Source organism: Neohortaea acidophila (genome assembly GCF_010093505.1).
Source record: "Neohortaea acidophila strain CBS 113389 unplaced genomic scaffold BDY17scaffold_11, whole genome shotgun sequence".
Classification (NCBI taxonomy): Eukaryota; Fungi; Ascomycota; class Dothideomycetes; order Mycosphaerellales; family Teratosphaeriaceae; genus Neohortaea; species Neohortaea acidophila.
Window position 1 is genome coordinate 462,754 of NW_022985520.1, and position 21,415 is coordinate 484,168.

Here is a 21,415-nt window from a genome sequence, read left to right on the forward strand (position 1 = left end):
ATTCGGGCCAAGGTCGGCTGATCTTCCGCGCTAGCCCCGAAGCAGCTAGGCGTGTTGACACTTCTGCTTTCCATAACAACCACCACCTTCCCCACGCGTCGCATCCATCCCGACATCCTTGTCACGGCGCAGCGCAGAGCACGTTATGATTGCATAGCTTTCGCCCCGACAAACACATCATCGCATCTCCCTCCTCCCCATCGCAAAACACACGACTACGCGCCGCGCAACACCAGACTCGTCGCGATGACTTCGTGGCTCAGCAAACAGAAGAAGCAGGCGCTGCTGGAATTGTCCGCCGAGGCCGGCCTCAAGCAGTCAGTTTGCCCATGCGCCATGCGCCAGTCCAACCCACACTAACCATGCGCAGAGACGACGATGTGCGCAAAGACGACCTCATCGACAACCTCGACAAGTACCTCCAGGCCAACTCGACGCGCCTGGCGCGCAATACCTCCTTCCAGCCCTACTTCGACACGCGTCGCACCCCCTTCAAGGCCAGATCTAGCAGCGCTGGCGCCGTGACGAGCGACGATGGCGAAGTCAAGAGTGTGGTCAAGGCGCGGGGGAGGAGAACGACAAAGGTCAAGCCAGAGGTCGGGTATGCGCCGCGCATCCAGTCTGCCCTCTCCACTTGCGCGCACTCACTTACCGAAATTCTAGCGACGAGGATGTTGCGAATCTGTCCCCGTCCGGAGCGGTGGCCGCGGCCAGCAATGCCATCAACAACGCCTTGACCCCCGCCGTCAACAAAGTCCGCAGGCGCTCTCAGCTGCTCCCGGCTTCCCCCGCCGATGTCGCAGACGATGTCGAGGACGCGACGAAGAAGTTCTACTCCGGCCTGAGCAGCATCTGGAACGACACGCGCATTCCCGAAATCGCCGATACCATCCGCGAGCACTGCAGCTCCGGCTTGGCCGTCCAAGCCACTGCTCTCGCCCTCGAGGCCTATGGACTTCAGAACACCGTCTTGCCCCGGAGATATGCATTTGATGTCCCCTCCGTCCGTCTCGGCCGCACGTCCACGCCCAGCTACGCCATCACCTTGCCAGATCTGTTCCAGCTGGTGACGGGCGGCTTCTGGTACAACACGCTGCTCTGGTCTTCCACCTCCATCTTCATCCCGCTCTTGTTCAGCTACTTTTACAACGTCAGCACGCGTGATGCCAGGCGCCCTCGCACTCGCGCCGTCACCGCGGCCGGACACGGCTTCGATCCGCTCATCTTCAACGTGGCCAAGGCCCTCTTGACCTACATCATCTACGGCCAAGGCTACAACTTCGGGCTTATCGATCGCCGGGCCATTTCTGCTGTGAGCATGTCCATGATTGGTGGCTACCAGGGCATGATGATTGGAAGCTATGTCGGCATTCTCGTGGCTCTGTACGAAGCTGTGCTGAACAAGTAAGGTAGTGGAAGGATGTGGTGGGCGTTGGGAGAAAATACATGCGCGCTGGGCTAATGCGGTGAGAGCACGATTGACATGATTTGTATGTAGGCTTTTGGTCCTGCCAGGCTGAACGGTGCAACCGACTGGGTAGCTCGTGAGCGGCCGCCGGCGGCAAGAGGCGAGGCGCTTGCTTTGGTTTTGTTTGGATTGTTGCCCCAGGTACCTAGCACTTGCTTTTTGAATCCATGTTTCCTTCACTGCACCTGCACCCTGATGCCGTCGCGAATGCTTCCATTTCCGAGGAGAGTGTCAGCTGAGAAGGAACGCCATAGGCTCCTCTCACCTTCATGCCTTCAGGTGGTGGTATACTAACTTGTCCTTCTTCCCTGTACTTTTTTCATCCACTGGCAACATCACCCTCACAGTACGATCCTCAGCAATACATTCATCTCTCCATCTATCGACCTCCACACCAATACACATACCTATTCCACCATGCAGCGACTCGAACACCGCATCGAGAACATTGAGCGGCACGATGAGCACCTCGACTACGTCCGCGAAAACGTTGTCACCTACCACCCCGTCCGGCCCACCAAGATCCTCGTGTCACCCGGTCAAGGAGCAGGATGGTGTACATATGCCCCCCGCTCAGCCAGCGATGCCTTCTTGGCATGGATGCTCACATATGAGCCTTTGATCCGTGGTTTGGAGCACGGCGACCGCAAAGGTAGAGTACATGCAGGTCTTCCTCGATATGCACGATGCGCTGACGCTTTCTGTAGAACATTTGGAGGAGATTGTACGAGACTTTCACCGCGAAGCCCACGTGAAGCATGGTGTGGAGCGGATTGTGTGTGCTCGTGTTGGCGATCTCATTGTGCAAGAGGTCAACTGGCCATTCGAGATCAGGGAGACGGAGGGCAGTGAGAGGGTGGTGGATGTGTCTCATCGGCGCAACATTTCCATCTGAATGCTTCGTGTTCGGCATAGGCCGTTCGCACGCACGCTTGTCACTTGGGAGCTGATGGTGGCACGCTGGCCCCGACGCATTTGTTGACATGCTCATTTGACCTAGAAACCTGGTAGTGCATCATGAAACTCGGTTTGGCGTAAGCAATCATCTGCTTCGAATATTCGGAAGCCCAAACATTCCGTCATCGTAAGCGTTGCTCGGGTAAGCTCCGAACACGACGCTGTCTATCAGAACGATTATATGGATCCTGAAGACTCACAGCTTCGCCTGATCCCCATGGAACGTGAAGACATTTCGGCCGTCGTCGCTGACCTTCACCTTCCCACTCCTTCCAATCGGCTCTACCTCCCGGCTGCACAGCTGTGTCAGGGTGGCATCATCTGCGTCGTTCGCAATAAAGCGGCTACCATTCTCCCTCAGTCTCCCGATGACAATACCTCGTTGGGGAGTCCCATCCCGGTTGAACTGCACCGTATACGTCTAAAGCTTATTAGCCATTTGCGCTCAAACTTGGACAATATTACCAACCTCCACAACTGCATCTCCCTCGGCTTGATCTACCACTTTCGGGACATGGACGTTGGTGATCTTTGGTGGCAGAGGCGCGGTCGTCGGATACGGGAGACCATCTTGTCGGGGGCTCGTCGAAAGGCAAACGGCGAATTGGTATGTTGCGTTGCCTCCGTTCGCAAGGATGAGACCAATCCTGCCCTTGCGTGCACGGAGCTGTCGTGTCATTTCCGTGATGGCCTGCAGGGCGTTGTTCATGAGATGGAGTGGATCTCAAGGGAAAGGAATCACTCACGTGCATGGAATAGTTATTCCCCGCCCCTCCAAACGACGTCAGACCGCCCAGCAGGGTGATGGGCTTGGACCCCTTACTCGTGGACAGACCGAGATGAGCGGCGGCTAGTTTTGGAACGATTGGAAAGCAGCTGTGCAGCCGTCAGATATCCTATCTTCGCATGGTCATCGTTGATAGCTTACGAGTAAAAGTCGTAGAGGTCGATGTCGCTCTGATCGACTGCTGAAGCCTCGATACATGCGTCAAGAGATTGTGATATCGCTGGACTCCACCAGAGTTCGGCACGGTTCCATACTGGAATCATCTCAATTAGACAGGAACGCTTGCGGGGAACCAAGCATGCATGAGCTTACGATTGTCTTGGTCGGTGGTGCCGGCACCCCCAAGAGGGTAGATCCAACGATCTGACGGGACGCCAAGTTCCCTCGCATAGTCTGTAGATGTGATGATGCAAGCGGCCGCCAGGTTGACGGTGTTGAAAGCGTTCATCAGGAGCGGATCTAAGCGCATAAGCAGTGGAACAATCCTCTAATGACATTTGATCGACTTACAGGGCCAGCATATCATCCGATTCTCCCGCGACACAGTCCCAATGCTCTCTGCGGTATGCGCGGGGCCGCTGTGAGACCAGGCGTGGGGGTTTCTCTGCGCCACCTGAGCGAACTCGGCGTACATCTCCGCCGACTCGGCATGATTCTCCGCCCAAGACTGATTTCGATGTGCGCGGAAACTGTTCTCAAGCATGGGATATGCTTGGATGGGATTGCCAAAGGAGTGTTTGGCTCCGATGTCTGGATTGTTAGATGCTTCGGAGCGAGGTGGAGTCCAGTTGGTAGGTAACGCACTTGGTTTCAATTGGCGAGTGGTGGGAGAGAAGACGGAGTTGACTTCTTCTGTGACTTTGGTCCATCCCGGAGGTGGCAACTTCTTCGCGGCCGCGCAGGCGGATACTTCACGTTGTTAGCATGATGTTGGGAGATGTGCAGCGGGGAGCGCGCGTGCGTACAAGATGCCAGCGCTTCACCACCGGTGACAATGGCAACTTTCGTCTCGCCCAGTGACACTCTGCGAGCAGCTCCATCCAAAAGCTTCGCAGGCTGATCTCCGCCGTGCTGTTCCGTGTAGTATCGTCGGGTAGGCTTGATGGCCAATCGCTTCGCTATGAGACCGGACAGGTCCGGATATGGCCAGGTCCAGGTGCGGACGACATCCAGACTATCGACGCTCGACAGTAGGTCTGGTGCTACAGGCTTGATGAGTCCAGTGTCATCGATGGCCTTTTCGATGGCTTGCAGGATAAGCTCCAAGGGCTCGATGGCATCTTCGACCTTTTTGGAGGCATTCTTGACATCTGCAACGCCAATAATCACGGGCTGTTTTCTGCTGGGCATGGCGACTATCTTTGTGGAATGCCCATGGCTCGCCACGGGCGGAAGTAGACGGTATGTGAGGAAGAGCAACGGACATGAAGCTGGCGTGTGGGCTACCTGCAGCCTCGGCAGATGAGGTTGATCGATGGCGTTTGAGAAGCCGAACCTCTGTGTGGGAGCCAATAACTGAGGAGGCACAGCAACGAGAGTCACATCTTCACACTGCCTTGACGGATCAGCTCGACCCTACTGCACACTGCTCTACGACATGCTTCTGCCAGAGTCCTGCAACTCGAGTCCTCTCGTGCCCGCCTTTAACCGGCCTCGACGAGGGTGAGAGACTTTAGCCGGAAAGTGTTCGACTGCTCCCCCCCACTTGCCGATTTTGCCTATGGGGTGGGAGAAGGTATTAAACATCGCGGGTCTGGTCTCTTGTCAAAGTAAACATCATAATCAGGTAACGAACGCGACAATCAATCCATCAAAATGGCCGGCCTCAATGCTTTCACGACGCAGTCTCTCTTCAACATCAAGGGCTGGGTGGCCATTGTGACAGGCGGCGGAACGGGGCTTGGATTGATGACGGCCAAGGCCCTCGCAGCCAACGGAGTGAAGGTGTACATTACAGGCCGACGTCTGGAGAAGATCAAGGCCGCAGAGACGCAGGACGCCCAATCCGGCGGCTCCATCATTGCCATTCAGTTGGATGTCACCGACAAAGCTTCCATCCTCGAGTTCGCCAAAACGATTGGCAAGAAGGAGAAATTCATCAATCTATTGGTGAACAATGCAGGTCAGACTTCCGTCAACTACGGCGAGAAGTGGACTCCGCACGGCGACCCCAAGGCAGTGAGCGAGAAGATGCTCGGCTATCAGGACTTTGACGACTGGACGTCGATCTACAAGGTCAACGTTGCCAGCATCTACTTCATGTCTGTTGCCTTCATCCCGCTCCTGTGTGCCGCCCGGGATCACGGATACGAGGAGGCCGGGAACATCCTCAACATCAGCTCCATCTCGGGCATCACCAAGGGAAGCCAGAACGGGCAATTTAGGTGAGGGTCGTGTCTCGTCTCAAACGCTGTAGCAGCGCTCTAATCGATCAACGCAGTTACAATGCCGCCAAAGCCGGCACGATCAGCATTACTGAGCAGCTGGGCGTGGAATTGAAGAACTCTGGCCTCGAAATTCGCGTGAACACGCTCGCTCCTGGATATTTCCCGAGCGAGATGACACCAGTCGAGCAATACAAGGACAAAGACAAGGAGTACTTCCGACAGAACTGGGGCACCCCGTTGGGCCGAGCGGGAACGCCTCAGGATTACGCCCAGGCTGTGTTCGGCTTGGTTGTGAACAAGTTTGTCACTGGGGCAGTGCTCGTGATTGACGGAGGCTATCTCCTCGCATCGGCGTAGATGAATGGGGCTTTGTTAGAAGAGCAAGGAAGGGAGCAGAGTGGTGGCGCAGCTCTTGTGCTGACGTGGAAATAAGGAGCCTCAGGCTGACAAACTCTATCTTATCTCCCCCGCATTCAAGGAAGGGTACCGACTTGAGGCAGACCTTGGCTACGACACGCTGACACACCCAAGCTGCAGCCTGCACTCTTCCTGCTTCTTCCTCCTTCTCACCTACGCGTACGTCTACGTCTACACACTGTTGTTTGTCTGTGTCGCTCGCCCTCACCTGCTCCAGTCACCCTTGGTCTCCGTGATATGCCTCTCCTCGCGTGACCTTGCCACCCTACAGTTCACGTGCTGCCTCGCGTCTCGCCACCATGCCTGCCGCCGCCATCAAGGGCATCCTCCTCTCGATCGGCCTCATTGTCGCCCTCGGCGCTGCCGCTCTGGAGAACCCTCAGATCCAAGCCTGGCTCGAGCAACAACGACAGAAGATTGCCGAGCTCCTCCGCACCTTGAATGAAGAACTCGATCCACAGAGTCGACGCACCGCCGAGGCCTTCGCCTACGAGGGGCACACTCTCGCCAACGATGCTGGCCTGAGGAGAGAGGCGAGCGGAAGTCTCGAAGCTGCCGCCGTAGCGACTGGCCGTAGCCTGTCGAACCCAAGCACCATCCGGAGGATCCCCGTTCGTAGCCCGTCTGATGCCGACCAGGCTGAAGAGCGGAGGAGGAAGGGCAGAGAGTACCTGGCCGCCCGAAACCATCAGATGTACGAGATGAAACAGAGAAAGAAGGGTGTGGTGAATATCGAGGTGCAGGATGCATCGCCCAAGCCGTCTTCGCCAACCTCTTTCGATGAAATGGTCGACTCACAGGGCAACCTAAGGCCCACCGCCGCAGTGATGGATGCCGAGGAGTTGCAGCAGCAATTACCTGCCGTCCCTTCGGGGGATGTGTCGAGTCAGCTTGAAGACGAGATGAGTAAACTTCTCCAGCCAGTCTCGATTTCAGAGGCAAGCTCCTCCGCAAGCGCCTGGCAGTTGGCCTCTCAACTCGCGAATCCATTTGGCGATGAGCATGCCTTCGATCGAAGCGAGACACCAAAGCCCCCGGTTCCGCCCAAAGTCGCCATCGAGGCCGACACAGTGCCGTCGACGCCTACCATGCCCGGCAGCTTCATTCCAAATCCACCAATCCAGACCCCCGTGGAGGCTGAAGTCGATCACCGCGAATTGCCGTTTGATGAACAACTTGCTATTGCCTTGTCTCTCTCCGAGGCAGAAGCACAGAAAGCGGCACTCAAGGCCGTGGAGCAGCACGAAACCCAAGATGGACGGGAGGCCGCCGACCTCCGCGAAGCTATCGCCTTGAGCCTAAAGGAACTCGGCTCCCAGAAAGCTGCTCCACAAGCAAACCCCGAAGAGATAGCGCCGCCACTGATTGACGTCTCCGTTCCTACGCAAGCTACACACCTCCATCAGCCTACTCCGCGTGGTCATTGGGAAATTGTCTTTGACCAAGCGTATTCGCCAAAAGAGGAGCCGCTGTCAATGGCCTCACCTCGCCCTATTGTGGAGGACTCGGAGGATGAGCTCTATCGAGTCACGCCTCAACTGACGCAAGCACGCCTAGCCACTCACAACTCATTACGCCCCGCGTTCCACGGTTTGGCGACGAAGAAGCCCTACGATCCTGTTCGCGAAGCTGCTGGATTTGCCGAGACTCAGCGAGACACTTCAACACCACTAGCGGCCGCAATGGAAGCGTCTTTCTACTCTGCCGCATCCTCCGCCGGCTCGCCCGCATCGACTCACACCATGGATCACGAAATGACCCCCGAACGCATCGAGGTATCACAAGGCGCCCAAACTCCGGTGTCCAAACCGGCTTTCGATACGGATTCCGAGTCGGAAACCTTTGCTTCTGTTTCACCGCTAGCGTCGCGCTCGCAATCTCAGACACGGAGTGAGGTGTCCAACATAGAAGTCGTAGACGTGGTAGACGACAGTGATGTCGACATGCTCTCGGAGGAGGGCGACGGAATTGCAACTCCCGACAGCTGGTCCGAAGTCGGGAGCAGAGATGGAGAGAGCGAGATGGAGGAGGAAGAGGAGCGGGCACGGGCGACACGGAGAAGTGTCGGGGCTATGTGAATATCATGAGTGAAATGGCGTTTGGAGCGGTTTGGCGCTTTGGAGAACACAAAGATCGTAGCATGTGTCTACTCTACACAATGGAATTCACCTCATATCCGTGTATTGTACTCGCTCAGTCGGTCCGACACGCTTTCATCGTTCCACACCTCGTCAACGCACGTCGCCGATGCGATGATGGTGTTCAACATCGGCAAGCCAATCTGTTCGATGCAGAAGCTTGCTGCCACGCTTCCCCAGCGTGCCGCTTCAATCACGTCTCCCTCATTTCGCACGAGGCCGACTGCGAAGCCGCCTAGGAAGCCATTACCGCCTCCGGTAGGATCAAGAACGTTGCTCGAGTCCTGATGGTAGGCGGGTAGCCATTGCTTTGTTTTCCTTCTCGCAACAAAGCAGCCTTCCTTTCCCGCCCGCACGACTACTGCATTCAGTCTGCTGCTTTCGCTGCATCGTGCGAGCAGATCCTGACATTGACCTTCCACTGCTCCCCTGTCCACTTCTCCCGTTTCGGGCTGTTTGTATGCAAACAACGACGCCAGTTCTTCGTGATTCGGACTGACAATGTCTACATGATTCAGCGCTTCGTACGTGTTCTCCAGCTCGTCGGGAATGCAAAGGTCAGGCACCGGCTCCCAGATGAAGATGGGCGCATCAGTGACCGCAGTCTCGGCTTTCCTGCGATCGAGAATCCGCTGCACGAGACTTATACATCGGATGGGAGAGCATATGAGATGGAAACTTCGTGCGCTCAATAGTGCTGGCGTCAAGTCCTCAGCCGTGAGTCGCTTCTTCTCGTTCAGGTAGCGAAATGCGCGATGCTCATTGGCCTCGTATCCATTCCAGGCGCTTGTGGTGGGCTGGTCCCGTGGACGGAGCAGCACGCCGGTCTGCCAGGAAAGGATTGTCTCTCGCAGTTCTGGAGGAAAGTCGGGGCCGGCGTCGACAATCCAGCCGACTGAACGGGAGGATGTGGGTGGAGGGCTGAAGAGGCGCGCTCCGAGTGCTGAATACGTTCCCGCGCCGCCGGGGATGTTGTAGTGGGGCTTCTGATCTGGAGAGGAAGGGGCGGGGTGGATCTCATCGATTATGAACATGCCGAGAGTGCAAAAGTCGATTGGTTGGGTGTGGCCATTGGTGGTCATCTTGCACGGTGGCACTTCAAGTCAGTGCGGCTTGAGCGTCGAGATATGACCAACGAGGATGTTGGACGGTCATCTAGTCAGGCATCGCTTTATTGTGCAGTCGCGCTTCTTTGTGTCAGTATTGGAGTCACTAGATGTACGAATAAGTGAAACATTGAAAGCTCATAGCCTAGAGCACATTAGTCCACTTGGACAACGCTGCCATTGGCCGGGATTCCCTGCAAGCTTGCGCACGCGACGTCACCGTGCGACTGGCACGACATGTGATGCCCAACCTCTCACTTTCCCTCGTGTTCTGTATTTCACCTTGACCAAACCTATGCCCAGGAGCATTGCATTGCGAGGTCGACCAGCCTCCAGTCTTTGAAATGTCAGACGTCGACTACGCAGATTATCACGACCCGGCTGCAGGCCATCGCGGCGCACCGGACGACAGCTACGGCCCCTCCAACTCTCCGCCGCTAGATGATGACCACGACCATGCGCGCGTACCCCGAGTCCCTAACCTTGGCAAATCGCAGCAGTCGGCGCCTCTACACCACGCCTACGATCCTCGTGACGGACGTCCCATTCCACCGGGCTACGTTCCGCCGCAGCCGCCTCCTCCAGGCGCGGAGCCTCGCTACGATCCCAGTTACTTCCCACCGCCGCCCCGACAAGAGCATCATGACGACGGATACGGTCCCCCACCTTCAGACTATGATCACAGCGGATACGACAAGCCGCCGGTCGGCGACCACGGCAATCGCCCGCGCCGAGGCTCTCGTGGCCCGAACGAGAACCAATTGACACCCTACGATGATGAAAAGGCGGAAGCCGAATGGCGAAGGGGAGAGGACGAAGACGCACAAGGCCGTTATGACCGTCGCCCTCCGGCGGACTACGACCGTCGCGACGACAGACGCTATGACAGTCGGGATCGCAGAAGCGATGATAGGTACTACGATTACCGCCCGGATTCACGAGATCGTGGTGACGACCGCCGAGATCATCGTCCGAGGCGCAGAGGTGATGGCAAGTACGATGAAGCAAGCTCGAGCACACGCATGAAGCGCAAGCCTGGGCCCGATGTCTTTGGTGGCAGAGAAGGGCAGAAGGGCATTGGCGCGCAGCTGCTTGGAGGGGCAGCGGGAGGGCTCATCGGGCATGAGTTGGGCGGCGGGCTGATTGAAACGTTCGGCGGAGCCGTTATTGGTGCAATCGGGGCGAAAGTGGCGGAGGGCCAGCTCGAGAAGCGCAGGTCGAAGAAAGAGGCGGCCCTTGTTGGCGCGCCGTACAAAGATCAAGCCATCCAGGGCCGAGCGCGGAGTCACGGGCGCAGCACCCGCTCGCCGAGCAGGTACGATTCGAGGGAGAGAGACTATACGCCATCGCCGCCCCGGAGGAGGGCTAGTAGGAGTCGGCGGGATGATTACAGCGACGAGTACTCCAGGTCGCCCCCTCCAAGGCGGTGAAGAGGGACAATGACGCCCGATCGACCTTTTCGACGTATTCACGAGGACACGTTCACATGAGTCATGATTGGTTCGCCAGTATGCAAATAATCCATTTCACAGCATCATCATTCTCTTCCCGTAACCCAAACTTCCCTGCAGGGCTGCTGACGTCCACGGTAGACGCGGTTGGCCACTCCCAAGCTAGCTTTGCCGGAGCGTGACCCATTCCTCGAACACAAAGCTGGTTCTCACTCCCACACATCACAGTGACTCAACCTTCACCAACATGCGGCATGAGACCTGGGCCCAAAGGCGCCAACGCAAGCAGAAAGCGAAAACGAAGCGAGACGTAGCAGGCCTGTCATCGTGCCAACGACTGATCGAATGTATCGACGAGTCGGAAGCCGAGTACAGAAGGCTGACGTCCGGACGCTATGATCGCCCACCGCCGTCACGATTGCTGGATCTCCCGGCGGAAATACGCCAACTGATACTCTGCCACGCGATCGAAGATGACGACACCCGTCACGGGCCTGGCAAGCAGTCTGTGATCTTGAACAGCGTTTGTACGACATTCAGAGCCGATTTACCAGCGGCGCGGATGCTTCGGACGAAGATGAATGCGGACCTTTCGACAACAACTTACAGCACCTGCGCTGGTGAGCTCATGGAGATCCTGAATCGCACTGCGGCGGCAAACACTTCCATCATGGACCTGCGAAAGCGGAGAAGACGCTCTGGAATCGACATGTGTATCGGTGCAATCAATTCGATCCATTACGGGGTTACGCGGCAGGATAAGCATATCGGCAGGATGCTCTATGGATGGTCAAGAGGTCTCGCTCGGAGAGCGCAACGGGCGGCTAAGAAAGTGAAACGCAAGACGTATTGAGGGATGGTGCAAGTGCAGAGATACGGCCACACCAATGTCAGCCATATTAATGGCCATGAGAAGCACTCCATCTCTCGTTTTTGGTTGCTCATGGGGGCATCGGTCAAAATGCGAATGAGTGGTTCTGTGCCTAGTCAGAAGTGCTCACTTGAACCCCGTGTGCACACATTCCTTCCATGCCCAAATCGTACGCCCGCTCGTTTTGCAGAAATGCAGGTAGCCTGGGAAATTCAAGTTGATATTGATGATATGGCAAGGGGAAAAGAAGCGTTCGAAAGCCAAGCACTTCAGCTCGTGGCGCGAGCCTCGATGCCAAAGCTTAAACTTGACCGCACCCTCGCCACCTGATGACCAAAGATCATGTCAACGAGGGCGGATCATGAAGCCGTCGATGATTGAAAAGAGACGCCTTGGGCCATTGGACAAGCGTCGCCGCTCCTACCGATGCAAACACTGCAAATCCTCCCACCGCAAGGTATGCCGCCCATCCTTCGCTTACTCACGGTGAGGAACGATACTAATGGCTTCTTGCAGTGCGATGAAGGCAGACCATGTTCCGCATGCCGTATTAGAGGCCTCGAGTGCACCGCAGAGTCCCCTACGTCCGTCCAGAGTCCGGAACATGCTGGCTTCTGGCCAGTCATAGCGACACCACACCTCGCCAGAAGCCCTCGTCCCAGCCCTTCCCGTCGGCAATCCTCCGCGGAAGCCGAGCGTGATTACATCAATGCCTTTTTCGAATTCGCAGTCGGCTCCGACGGACTGTCTCTTCCCCTCCAGGCCTTGAATGTCCCTTATCTGCTGCCTTTGGTCGACAACAACGACTCCGTACGCCTTGCGATAACAGCGCTTGGCGCCACTTTCTACGCGGATAAAGATGGCAGCGGTCTCGCCTCAACCACGGCTGAGCGCGCTTTAGATCAAGTTCACGCTCGACTGCAATCAGCCATCGCATCCACCGCCCATCCTGACACGCCGACGGTATTAAGCGCTCTTTTGCTTGGGATCCATGCGGTATGGCCTTGTCGAACCACTTCACGCCTCAGATACAGCTCGGGCTAATGAGATCTACAGCTGATGATCGACGATACTGGCACCCGGCTGATTAAATGGAGTGACCAAGTATATCGGCCCCTGCTCCAACGATGGGGAGAATCCTCGATGATGACGACCTCTTCGGAAAGACCGTTTCTGCGACTATTTTGGGTCTTTGATACTGTATTCGGCATTGAACTAGATCAGGACACCTTCCTAGCGAACCAGGGCTGGCTCGAGAAGTTAGATGTACCGGACTTGTCCACGGAATCAGATGTCTGGAGACTAGATCAGGTCACCGATTTTGTACTTCACGGGTTTGCACGCTTCGTGAGACTCAACACAGCGTAAGGACGGGACTTTTCGTTGTGAATGTGTGCTTTTGCTGACTCTGCCATGCACAGTATCGTGTCGCGGTACCACGAAGGGTATGCTGAAAGCAGCTCTCCTCGCGCCACACGAGGACCGCCCGAGGCGCAAAGTCCAGATGAAGATGCCATAGCGCTGTCGTTCGTGGAAGACACGCTGAACTTGCTCACGCACTTCCGGAAAGTCCGCGATATATTGACAGCAGGCGCCGTTAAATCGCCAGGCGCCGACAGCGACCCCCCCTTCGATGCTCAGAGCCAGTTTGACATGCAATCCGCCACGTTGTGCTTCCTCCAAGTCTATGTCAACATGACACTGTTATTTCTCACCAGATTATTGGACGAACCGAGCCTTCTCCAAGCACATATCCCCACTACCGAGGCGGGGCGAGGCAATTCGAATGTGGCCGAAGGCAAGGCGTGGCTTAGCGCCGAACAGCCCGCGTTGATCTCGGACACTTGGAGACTGGTCGATGGGAGATTCCGATCGAGGCCTTCCGGCGACTCAATCCTGTACCTTCCGGCGTTGACGGCCTTGTCGCTCGAAGTTCGCTGTCTCACCATGCGGCAGCGCATAGCGGAAATCCTGGATGGTCTATCAGACGCTGGCTTCCGTGTTGCAGGTGTGGCTCTGGGGGATATGAAATTGGCATGGGGAGCTACAACAGCGGGATGTGGTGACTTTTGTCTCTGCAGTACCACGTCAACGAAGGAGGAGCGCTGATCGAGAGACATTCCCCTTATGATGAAAGTCAGCCGAAGGCCAGTGATACATCATCATTTCATGGCTATCAACCTGAAGCGGTCTGCGCAAGCACCAATCTATGGTACTTCTCGGCACCTTTGGTCCTCCACCGCTTGCCGTAAAATATCAACGGCACGGTCAGCAGACTTATGGCGAGTGAGATGCAGCCAAGGGTCACAAACAAATAGTATGTGCCCAAGCTCGCCTGCCAGGGAGTCAACGCGAAGAGGAAGATGGTGCTCATCATATTGGCGATGAATGCGGCGCCGACAAACACGAGCCCGATGATCTGGCAAGAACATTAGCAAGTACTTTCATCAGCATAGCCACTGAGGAGAGAATTACCTTGGAGTACGAGTCTTGGAGATACGTAACGCCCATATCGCCGGCGCCCCCAAGCCCGAATCCCATGAAGCCCGCTCCGACGGCGCTAATGATCCACGGCATGCCCTACGAAACAGGTGAGACTTCGCATGCCATCTTTACTGATCACGCAAATACGTACCTGTGCAATGCTGAGGCCATATAGGAGAATGCCAATGAGCATGCTCGCTATCGGCACCGCAACCAGCCAGAACCGCATTTCCGGCTGATAAACTCCCTGATTTCGCGACGCTAAAACGACAATCGCTCTGTCGACCAGCGGGCCACCAAACGCGGACCCCAGCACGGCACCGATGGCCGGAGGCACATTCATCGTAGCCACTCCAAGGGTGCCGAAATTGTAAGGAGGGAGCGCGTACAGGGTCGTTTGAGTAACGCCAAGAATATTGATGGCCGCAATGTAGAAACCATAGACCGAGGCCGAGAGTAGAACAGCGGGAAAGCGCCAGAGGACCACGAACGGTCGATAGAACAATGGCAAGAAAGACTTGACGGAGAAGTCGGATGCTGCGCTGAATAAGGCGAGGCGCTGCCGGTAAGATCGAAGTGGGATCTTTTCATTGAGCTCGACGGAGTCGCTGCTTGATGTTTCCGTTGCCACGGTTTTCGAATCTTTTATGGGGTCTTGGAGTGGCTGCGACGGGGTCGAGGCCACAGTAGGGTCTGTTCCGCTGCGGATGTACTTGCTTTCTTCCAGAAATAAGATCATGCAGAGCGAGACGGTGCCAACGATGATTGACGTGACCCAGAACGACCATCTCCACCCATACGCTTGGGCTATGTATCCCGAAGGAACGGGGGCGACGAAGTTCTGCTTGCGCGTCAGCATTTGGACGTGTAAATTGAAGATCTGCTTCATTACCCCAGCCATCACCATCACAAAGTATATGGCGTTGATCGAGCCTCGTTGGTGGACAAAGAACAAATCGGTGACCTGTAGCTTGTCAGCACGCAACGGCCTGTACACGGCGAGGATCCACGCACCGTCATCTGCCATAGCGACTCATTCGACCCTCCAGCCAAGCCTAGCAAGATGTTATATGCAATAATCTCCGCCGGTCCTTGTGTTCGAGCGGACCAGACATTACAACCGAAGACGATCAAAGACGTCACAATGTACACAACACGCCGTCCAAATACCATCGCAAAGGGGACGAAGATGATGGAGCCGAAGGCCAGTGCGGCGGAGTTTGCGGCATAGCTGGCATCGAGGATTTCTTCGGAGTAGTTGAGGTCTTTGCTCATATCCTGGTAGAGTGGAACGGAGACGGTGTTGCTGCTCGAGCGTGAGATGGGATCCATGGATGGCGATGCAGGGAGCATACCTGGCAAACACCATGAGCGTATACACGGAGAGGATGGTGATCTGGAGCGCTTTCCGCCCGGTCGTCCAGTTCTGTATTTCAGAGTCAATACATCGCACCTTGTCGTCTCGGTTGACTGCCGCTCACCAGCGGATCATTGGGATCCGATGAGGGGACGGGAGACCGGACGACATGCTGGTCTCGGCCGGACTCGATATATGCTGTCCCCGGAGGAAGCTCCTCCTGATTCGGTCTGGGTGCATGGCCGGCCATGTTGCTCCCTCACTTCACGATGTCGACAGCATCGCGCATTCTGGCTGTTGAAACAGCTTCCCGTCCGCAGCTGTCTCCACGCGATTGTTAATATACACCTCGAGAGCCGATCGGCATCGCTTCTGCTCATCCGACCCCGCGATGGATGGATGTTGTTGCCCGCATGCGATTACCGCTTTGGGCAGCAATCAAGCGCGGATTTTCGTTTCACCGGCGTGTTTGAGCGCCGGCGTTGCACTCGGCTGTTCGACGACATCCACGTCTCTCGCCCAAGTCTTCCACCTTGCATGAATGGGGCAGCATTCGAGCGCGCGAGCCCCGTGAAACAAGATGTCATACGCTTGACAGCTTGGTCTTTGATTGGAAACGACTGTGATCATTTATAGAATCACATCGAGCTCGTCGTTTCGTCAATCTCAGGCCAATCCACTTGCCCGTAGACCACCTTTACAGGCTGGCAACAGAATCATGGACACAACAGAAGACTCGCAAGACCCGATTCTGCGCCTCTTTCTGTATTGTTCCCACCATGCCTTGTTTCGGCCGATTGCAAGACTCATCAGGTTCTTACAACCAATGCTAGCAGCACGTAAGGCTGATCCTGCGTCTTCAGAATCGATCGAAGAAGTACTGACGTACCTCCCAACAGGCACCGCGGCGTCCGCTATTGTAGCAAAAATCTCCCAAGACCCTGGCCTTCCATGTTCCAATCCGACCAGTGCTTTCTGGCAAAGTCCCCCAGACCCAGATCTCTCCAACATCCAGTCCCCTGTGCTCCCGGAGAAAAGCGACGTTGTCATTATCGGATCGGGCATCTCAGCAGCAAGTATTGCACACCACCTCCTCACACAGGATCCCAACATCACCGTCGTCATCTGCGAAGCGCGCACCATCACTTCTGGAGCAACTGGGCGAAATGGCGGCCACATCATCGATTTGCCCTATGATGAGTACGATGCGGAGGTGAGCCTACTGGGCACCGAGGAGGCAAAGAAGCTTGTGCGTTTTCGGATGGGCCATCTGCCGCAACTGGTCGAATTTGCGGAAACGCAGTTGAGCGAGAAGGCGAAGCTTTATAGCGAAATTCGAACCGTGGAAACCGTCGATGCCTTCTTCGATGAGGCCGTCTGGACACACATGCGCGAGCAATTCAACAACTTCCTCACAGATTTTCCAGAGCAGAGTAAAAGGTGGCGAGCTTGGGATGGCGAGGAGGCCAAGAAGGTGAGATAATGGCCGCGTTTTGAGTAGATGTTGAGGAAAGTGATTGTCTGACAGACTGACTGCAGAAATTTGGCATGCCGCGTGTCTATGGCGCCATCAGTGGCCCGGCAGGAGCCATCTGGCCATATCGCTTCGTCACGGGTGTGTACAAGAACGTGATGGAAAAGTGTCCCGGCCGTCTGAGCATCGAGACGAACACGGCGGTCGTCAGCATCGACACCGCCCAATCTGCCAGCGATCATCCGTACCTCGTGCACACATCTCGAGGCACGATCCGATGCAGAAACATCGTACATGCGACAAATAGCCACGTTGGGCATCTGCTGCCCCGTCTACGCGGGAGACTGTTCCCACTCCGAGGACAAATGACTGTGCAAAGTATGACGGGGCCGACTGCGCCGGCGAACGTTGGCCATAAGCGATCCTGGCTGCTTCGACACGGGAAGGGATATGACTACATGACGCAGAGCCCATCGACCGGCGACTATTATCTCGGCGGAGGGGCGCTTCAAGGCAGCAATGGAGGGCTTGACGCCATTGGAAATCCCGCGGACAGCCAGCAGGACTTCACCGCACTGTGCCATCTGCGTGGACTCCTGCCCATGCTGTTTGAGCAGGAGTCTGTACAGCCCGCGCCGAACGTGAATATGCAGACTTCCTGGACGGGGACCTTGGGGTTCAGCAGCGATGGTCGACCGTGGGTGGGCAAGATACCGAGCAAGATGACCGATCGGCATCCTCATTTTGCTGGACATGCCACTGGCGGGGAGTGGATTTCCGCCGGGTTTTGTGGTAACGGAATGGTGTACTGTTGGCGATCAGGGCAGGCTCTGGCATCGATGATGCTCGGCCGGCAGCCCGAATACTTCCCAGAGTCACTCCGCATGACGCAAGAGCGGTTTGACAGTACGGCCGCCGATGATATGGCGAATCATTGGCTTTCTTTGACAATGTAAGAAGATTAGAGGGTGGAATAGATGGCGAGAATTGAAATGTCATTTCCCCCTCCCACGGCCTCGGCCAGTTGTTGCAGGAGGGCGTCCACGCCTTCTGGTGAGCCTCGAGGCAGGCGTATTGCGCGCGCTCTCCTCTTGCTCCTCTCCCGTATCTTCTTCGTCGTCTTCCTGCTCCTCTTCCCCCTCCTCGTCCTCCGGCTCGTCTTCCTCTTCTGCTTCAACATCTTCCGCGTCAACCTCTACCTGTCTTGTCGATCTGCGCCTTCCCTGCGAAGCGGCAGGCTTTCCTTTCGTCGAAGTGGCAGCAGCTGCTTTACCTCTTGCCCGAGGTGTCGCTGCATGTACTTCCGGCTCGATGCTGAAACTCGGGGTGAAGCGGACGGGAGGTGCGCTGGCCAGGTTCAACTCTGGCAGTAATGGCGGACTTTCGTCGCGTCTCTGCTTGTCGGTGGCCAATCGATTTCTCCATTTCAGCTCCTCAAAGTCCGCGCCTGGCAGATCAAAGTCCTCATTTGAAATCTTGTGGGCCGCGTCACTATACGCGTCTGCATCGCCTTCCTCCTCATCGCTGTCTTCTGCGTCCTCGTCCGTATCCAGCTCCATCTTCTCCAGTTGGCGAGCATCTTCGCGTTCGTCCAGCGCCTCGAGGTTGTACAAGGTCTGTAGCTTACGCCAGATGCCAGCAGGGGTGGTGTGTGGGCTCTTAGGGTGGATGTAGCCATTGTCGAGAAGGAAGTGGTGGAGGGCGATGAGGTGGAAATGCTTATGTATCCCTGGTCGTCTTGGTCAGCCTGCTTCCACCATCAGCCCTGTTGAGAAGACTGTCGGGCGGTAGCGTGACGATATACCTGTCGGTTTGCAACGGATCAGGCCTTTGAAGAGCCCAATCTCTTCTTCGTCGGTCCATGGATCGTGAAGGACATCCTCATCGTCTTTCACCGGAGAGCTTTCCGCTGCCGGCGTAGGTGTCTTGGGCTGGGAAGTGGTGGTCGGAGAGGCCGCCCGCGACGCCCGCGCCCGTTTTCTCGGTGGCATATTCACGGGTGTTTGGACACAGGACGCTGTTGGTTGCATGTGGTTGGAAGAGAGCTTCATCGCCGGCCACGACTTTTGTCACTCACTCTTTCGTACCTGGAAATCTCCAAGAATATTTCAACCCCACCACGTGCGGATGAGTCTTTGCAATCACAAATACACCCATCACCCCGCCCTGTCGCGCAACCTCAAGAAAACACCGCCAACATGTCTCTCACAAATTGCCGTTTCTATGAAGAAAAGTTCCCGGAGATCGAGTCGTTCGTGATGGTGAACGTCAAGCAGATCGCCGAGATGGGGGCGTACGTCAAACTGCTCGAGTACGACAACATCGACGGCATGATCCTGCTCTCCGAACTCTCGCGCAGACGTATCCGCTCCATCCAAAAGCTCATTCGTGTGGGCCGCAACGAAGTTGTGGTGGTGTTGCGAGTCGACAAGGAGAAGGGGTATATCGATCTCAGCAAGCGGCGAGTCAGCCCCGAGGATATCATCAAGTGCGAGGAGCGATACAACAAGAGCAAGATGGTGCACAGCATCATGCGTCATGTGGCGGAGAAGACCAACACCCCGCTCGAGGAGCTATACACCGACATTGGCTGGCCGCTGAACAAGAAATACGGCCACGCCGTGGATGCGTTCAAACTGAGCATCACCAATCCGAACGTGTGGGATGAGGTGACATTCAAGAGCCCGTCAATCAAGGAGGAACTGCAGAGCTACATCTCCAAGCGCTTGACGCCTCAGCCCACCAAGGTGCGCGCCGATGTGGAAGTGACGTGCTTCGGATACGAGGGCATCGATGCCATCAAGGCCGCCCTGAGGACCGCAGAAGCCCAGTCAAACGAAGAGGCGCAGGTCAACGTCCGACTTGTCAGCCCGCCGCTATACGTCTTCACTTCGCAGACGCTGGACAAGAGCATTGGCATCAAAGTGCTGGAAGATGCCATCAAGGCGGCCGATGCGAGTATTCGAGCAGCAGGAGGCGTGTGCGTGGTGAAAATGGCCCCCAAGGCTGTCACCGAGAACGATGACGCGGAGCTGCAGGCGCTCATGGACAAGAGGGAGCGGGAGAACCAGGAAGTCAGCGGCGACGAGGATGATTCTGCGTCAGACGACGGCGTTGTGGCTGTGGACGATTAGATGTCGGTGCCACGGCATGCAGATCTATTGAGGGCTTCCGGTGCAATCAGAATCGGCATGAAAAGCGTTGCTATCTTGCCTGGGCAAGGAGCAGTTGTTTATCGGACATGGATTTGGCGTCGGGGTTCATGACGAAGACTAGTATGATAGGCATTCTTGTCTCTGCATCGATCGGACGCGTGCATGCGGCACCCGTTGTGGTATGATACGACGTCTGAGTGTCGGAGTAATTGATACTGTAGCGACCTTCAATCAGCCTGAGCCAGGCGATGTCTCAACCTCCCACGTCTCCAGTCCGCCACACGCTGCCCATCCAAGTAAGCAGGACGCGGCCCTTGGCTATCTCTCCGTCTCGAGCGTTATCCTCGCCATACTTCAGAACAACGCCCAGCCCTTCCATGCCAGCCCTTGCCGCTGCCAGGTTCCACACGAACTGGCGCAGTTGTCCCTGAGGCGTGACCTGCATCAAACCCATAGGCAATGAGCTTCGCTGCAAGGCTAAGTTTACCCCTTTCGTACTGGTCTCGCTCGACACCAGCAATGCCAGTACGCCATCATCTCTCCAGCCAGCTGGAGCACCCACGTAAGACCCCTCCAACTCTCGAATCATCGCAGGGCGCGGTGCAAACGCCTTGCACTGAACAATGATGGGCAGTATGTTTGGGCGGAGTTTTGAAGGGCTGGGTAGATACCAGTAGCCGCGGAGATCGATGCCTTTGTCGTTGGCCTGGCCCACGCGTTCAAGTGCGAAATTGTAGGACTGCAGAACGGATGCCACGGTGTATTCGTAGAGCGTGCCTTTGTATACGTTGCTTTTTAAATCAAGGTTGACGTTGCTGGCGTACTTGACGTAGGAAGCGAGATCGTTGTGTTTGGAAGGCCGTGGAAGCACACGAGGAGGCATTTTGTCGGGATTGAAGACACGCCGCTTGGACTTCGCCTTTGCGAGCGCTAATTCGAATGCTGGGGCTTTGGGCATGTCGATGGAAGCCTGAGATATCTCTGCAACATTCACGACCTCTCGCGTCTGCTCATCTTTCCTCGGACGCCCTCTCTTTCTTACCAGTACCGGCTGCTCCTGTCCGACGATCCCGCCCGTGGAGAACAGACGACTCGGCCATGAAGATGTTCTCACGGGATGCAGAAGCCTGCCATAGCGCCACAGCATCAGCTAGGTGGCTTCAGATATGGCATAGGTATGGTTGAATGAAAGACTGAGTGATGTTCAATGCCGTTTATTTAAATGACCCTCCAAGCTTGGACCATCGTTTGTGGAGACGGACCGTGCCGCAGCAGGCATATCCTCCGCTTTCGTGGGTCTGTCACGTGCGTGGAGGATTCGTGAATTGCAACGACAACCTGACAATTCGCTGGATGCTAACCC

General features: G+C 56.1%; 13 protein-coding genes across 13 annotated transcripts; 8 read left to right on the forward strand and 5 right to left on the reverse strand.

Annotated features, from left to right (window-relative positions):
- Window positions 1-246: 246 nt before the first annotated feature.
- Window positions 247-1,408, forward strand: BDY17DRAFT_327498 (uncharacterized protein; the record flags this gene model as incomplete). Its single annotated transcript, XM_033737679.1, has 3 exons — window positions 247-317; window positions 371-601; window positions 664-1,408. 3 exons carry the CDS (start codon window positions 247-249, stop codon window positions 1,406-1,408), a joined length of 1,047 nt encoding a protein of 348 aa, XP_033586110.1.
- A 1,062-nt stretch (window positions 1,409-2,470) lies between these two features.
- Window positions 2,471-4,794, reverse strand: BDY17DRAFT_40984 (uncharacterized protein). The gene is made up of 8 exons (XM_033738355.1): window positions 4,178-4,794; window positions 4,017-4,121; window positions 3,723-3,962; window positions 3,525-3,671; window positions 3,354-3,465; window positions 3,172-3,301; window positions 2,895-3,116; window positions 2,471-2,846 (listed from the first exon to the last, which is right to left on the reverse strand). The coding sequence occupies exons 1-8, from the start codon at window positions 4,560-4,562 to the stop codon at window positions 2,622-2,624; spliced, it is 1,566 nt and encodes a 521-aa protein (XP_033586111.1). The 5' UTR covers window positions 4,563-4,794; the 3' UTR covers window positions 2,471-2,621.
- Window positions 4,795-5,027: 233 nt separating this feature from the next.
- On the forward strand, window positions 5,028-5,956 carry BDY17DRAFT_256820 (uncharacterized protein; the record flags this gene model as incomplete). Its single annotated transcript, XM_033731632.1, has 2 exons — window positions 5,028-5,596; window positions 5,653-5,956. The coding sequence occupies 2 exons, from the start codon at window positions 5,028-5,030 to the stop codon at window positions 5,954-5,956; spliced, it is 873 nt and encodes a 290-aa protein (XP_033586112.1).
- A 1-nt stretch (window position 5,957) lies between these two features.
- Window positions 5,958-8,140, forward strand: BDY17DRAFT_41075 (uncharacterized protein). Its single transcript, XM_033738358.1, has one exon. It carries the CDS (start codon window positions 6,316-6,318, stop codon window positions 8,092-8,094), a length of 1,779 nt encoding a protein of 592 aa, XP_033586113.1. The 5' UTR covers window positions 5,958-6,315; the 3' UTR covers window positions 8,095-8,140.
- A 46-nt stretch (window positions 8,141-8,186) lies between these two features.
- On the reverse strand, window positions 8,187-9,404 carry BDY17DRAFT_286306 (Ribokinase-like protein; the record flags this gene model as incomplete). Its single annotated transcript, XM_033732125.1, has 1 exon — window positions 8,187-9,404. Exon 1 carries the CDS (start codon window positions 9,234-9,236, stop codon window positions 8,187-8,189), a length of 1,050 nt encoding a protein of 349 aa, XP_033586114.1. The 5' UTR covers window positions 9,237-9,404.
- A 127-nt stretch (window positions 9,405-9,531) lies between these two features.
- On the forward strand, window positions 9,532-10,866 carry BDY17DRAFT_41180 (uncharacterized protein). Its single transcript, XM_033738359.1, has 2 exons — window positions 9,532-10,768; window positions 10,853-10,866. The coding sequence occupies exon 1, from the start codon at window positions 9,605-9,607 to the stop codon at window positions 10,688-10,690; it is 1,086 nt and encodes a 361-aa protein (XP_033586115.1). The 5' UTR covers window positions 9,532-9,604; the 3' UTR covers window positions 10,691-10,768; window positions 10,853-10,866.
- On the forward strand, window positions 10,825-11,686 carry BDY17DRAFT_41242 (uncharacterized protein). The gene has a single exon (XM_033738360.1). The coding sequence runs from the start codon at window positions 10,959-10,961 to the stop codon at window positions 11,562-11,564; it is 606 nt and encodes a 201-aa protein (XP_033586116.1). The 5' UTR covers window positions 10,825-10,958; the 3' UTR covers window positions 11,565-11,686.
- Window positions 11,687-13,003: 1,317 nt separating this feature from the next.
- On the forward strand, window positions 13,004-14,003 carry BDY17DRAFT_304171 (uncharacterized protein). Its single transcript, XM_033734682.1, has 2 exons — window positions 13,004-13,706; window positions 13,764-14,003. The coding sequence occupies exon 1, from the start codon at window positions 13,236-13,238 to the stop codon at window positions 13,689-13,691; it is 456 nt and encodes a 151-aa protein (XP_033586117.1). The 5' UTR covers window positions 13,004-13,235; the 3' UTR covers window positions 13,692-13,706; window positions 13,764-14,003.
- BDY17DRAFT_327506 (major facilitator superfamily domain-containing protein) lies at window positions 13,759-15,673 on the reverse strand (the record flags this gene model as incomplete). Its single annotated transcript, XM_033737680.1, has 7 exons — window positions 13,759-14,001; window positions 14,058-14,162; window positions 14,218-14,907; window positions 14,959-15,030; window positions 15,081-15,372; window positions 15,422-15,492; window positions 15,548-15,673. The coding sequence occupies 7 exons, from the start codon at window positions 15,671-15,673 to the stop codon at window positions 13,759-13,761; spliced, it is 1,599 nt and encodes a 532-aa protein (XP_033586118.1).
- A 468-nt stretch (window positions 15,674-16,141) lies between these two features.
- BDY17DRAFT_327507 (FAD dependent oxidoreductase-domain-containing protein) lies at window positions 16,142-17,853 on the forward strand (the record flags this gene model as incomplete). The annotated part of the gene is made up of 3 exons (XM_033737681.1): window positions 16,142-16,262; window positions 16,323-16,897; window positions 16,963-17,853. 3 exons carry the CDS (start codon window positions 16,142-16,144, stop codon window positions 17,851-17,853), a joined length of 1,587 nt encoding a protein of 528 aa, XP_033586119.1.
- A 39-nt stretch (window positions 17,854-17,892) lies between these two features.
- Window positions 17,893-18,888, reverse strand: BDY17DRAFT_327508 (chromatin modification-related protein EAF7-domain-containing protein; the record flags this gene model as incomplete). Its single annotated transcript, XM_033737682.1, has 2 exons — window positions 17,893-18,626; window positions 18,702-18,888. 2 exons carry the CDS (start codon window positions 18,886-18,888, stop codon window positions 17,893-17,895), a joined length of 921 nt encoding a protein of 306 aa, XP_033586120.1.
- Window positions 18,889-19,025: 137 nt separating this feature from the next.
- On the forward strand, window positions 19,026-20,296 carry BDY17DRAFT_304180 (eukaryotic translation initiation factor 2 subunit alpha). The gene has a single exon (XM_033734683.1). The coding sequence runs from the start codon at window positions 19,096-19,098 to the stop codon at window positions 20,029-20,031; it is 936 nt and encodes a 311-aa protein (XP_033586121.1). The 5' UTR covers window positions 19,026-19,095; the 3' UTR covers window positions 20,032-20,296.
- BDY17DRAFT_304181 (uncharacterized protein) lies at window positions 20,297-21,235 on the reverse strand. Its single transcript, XM_033734684.1, has one exon. The coding sequence runs from the start codon at window positions 21,197-21,199 to the stop codon at window positions 20,306-20,308; it is 894 nt and encodes a 297-aa protein (XP_033586122.1). The 5' UTR covers window positions 21,200-21,235; the 3' UTR covers window positions 20,297-20,305.
- Between the last annotated feature and the right edge of the window lie 180 nt (window positions 21,236-21,415).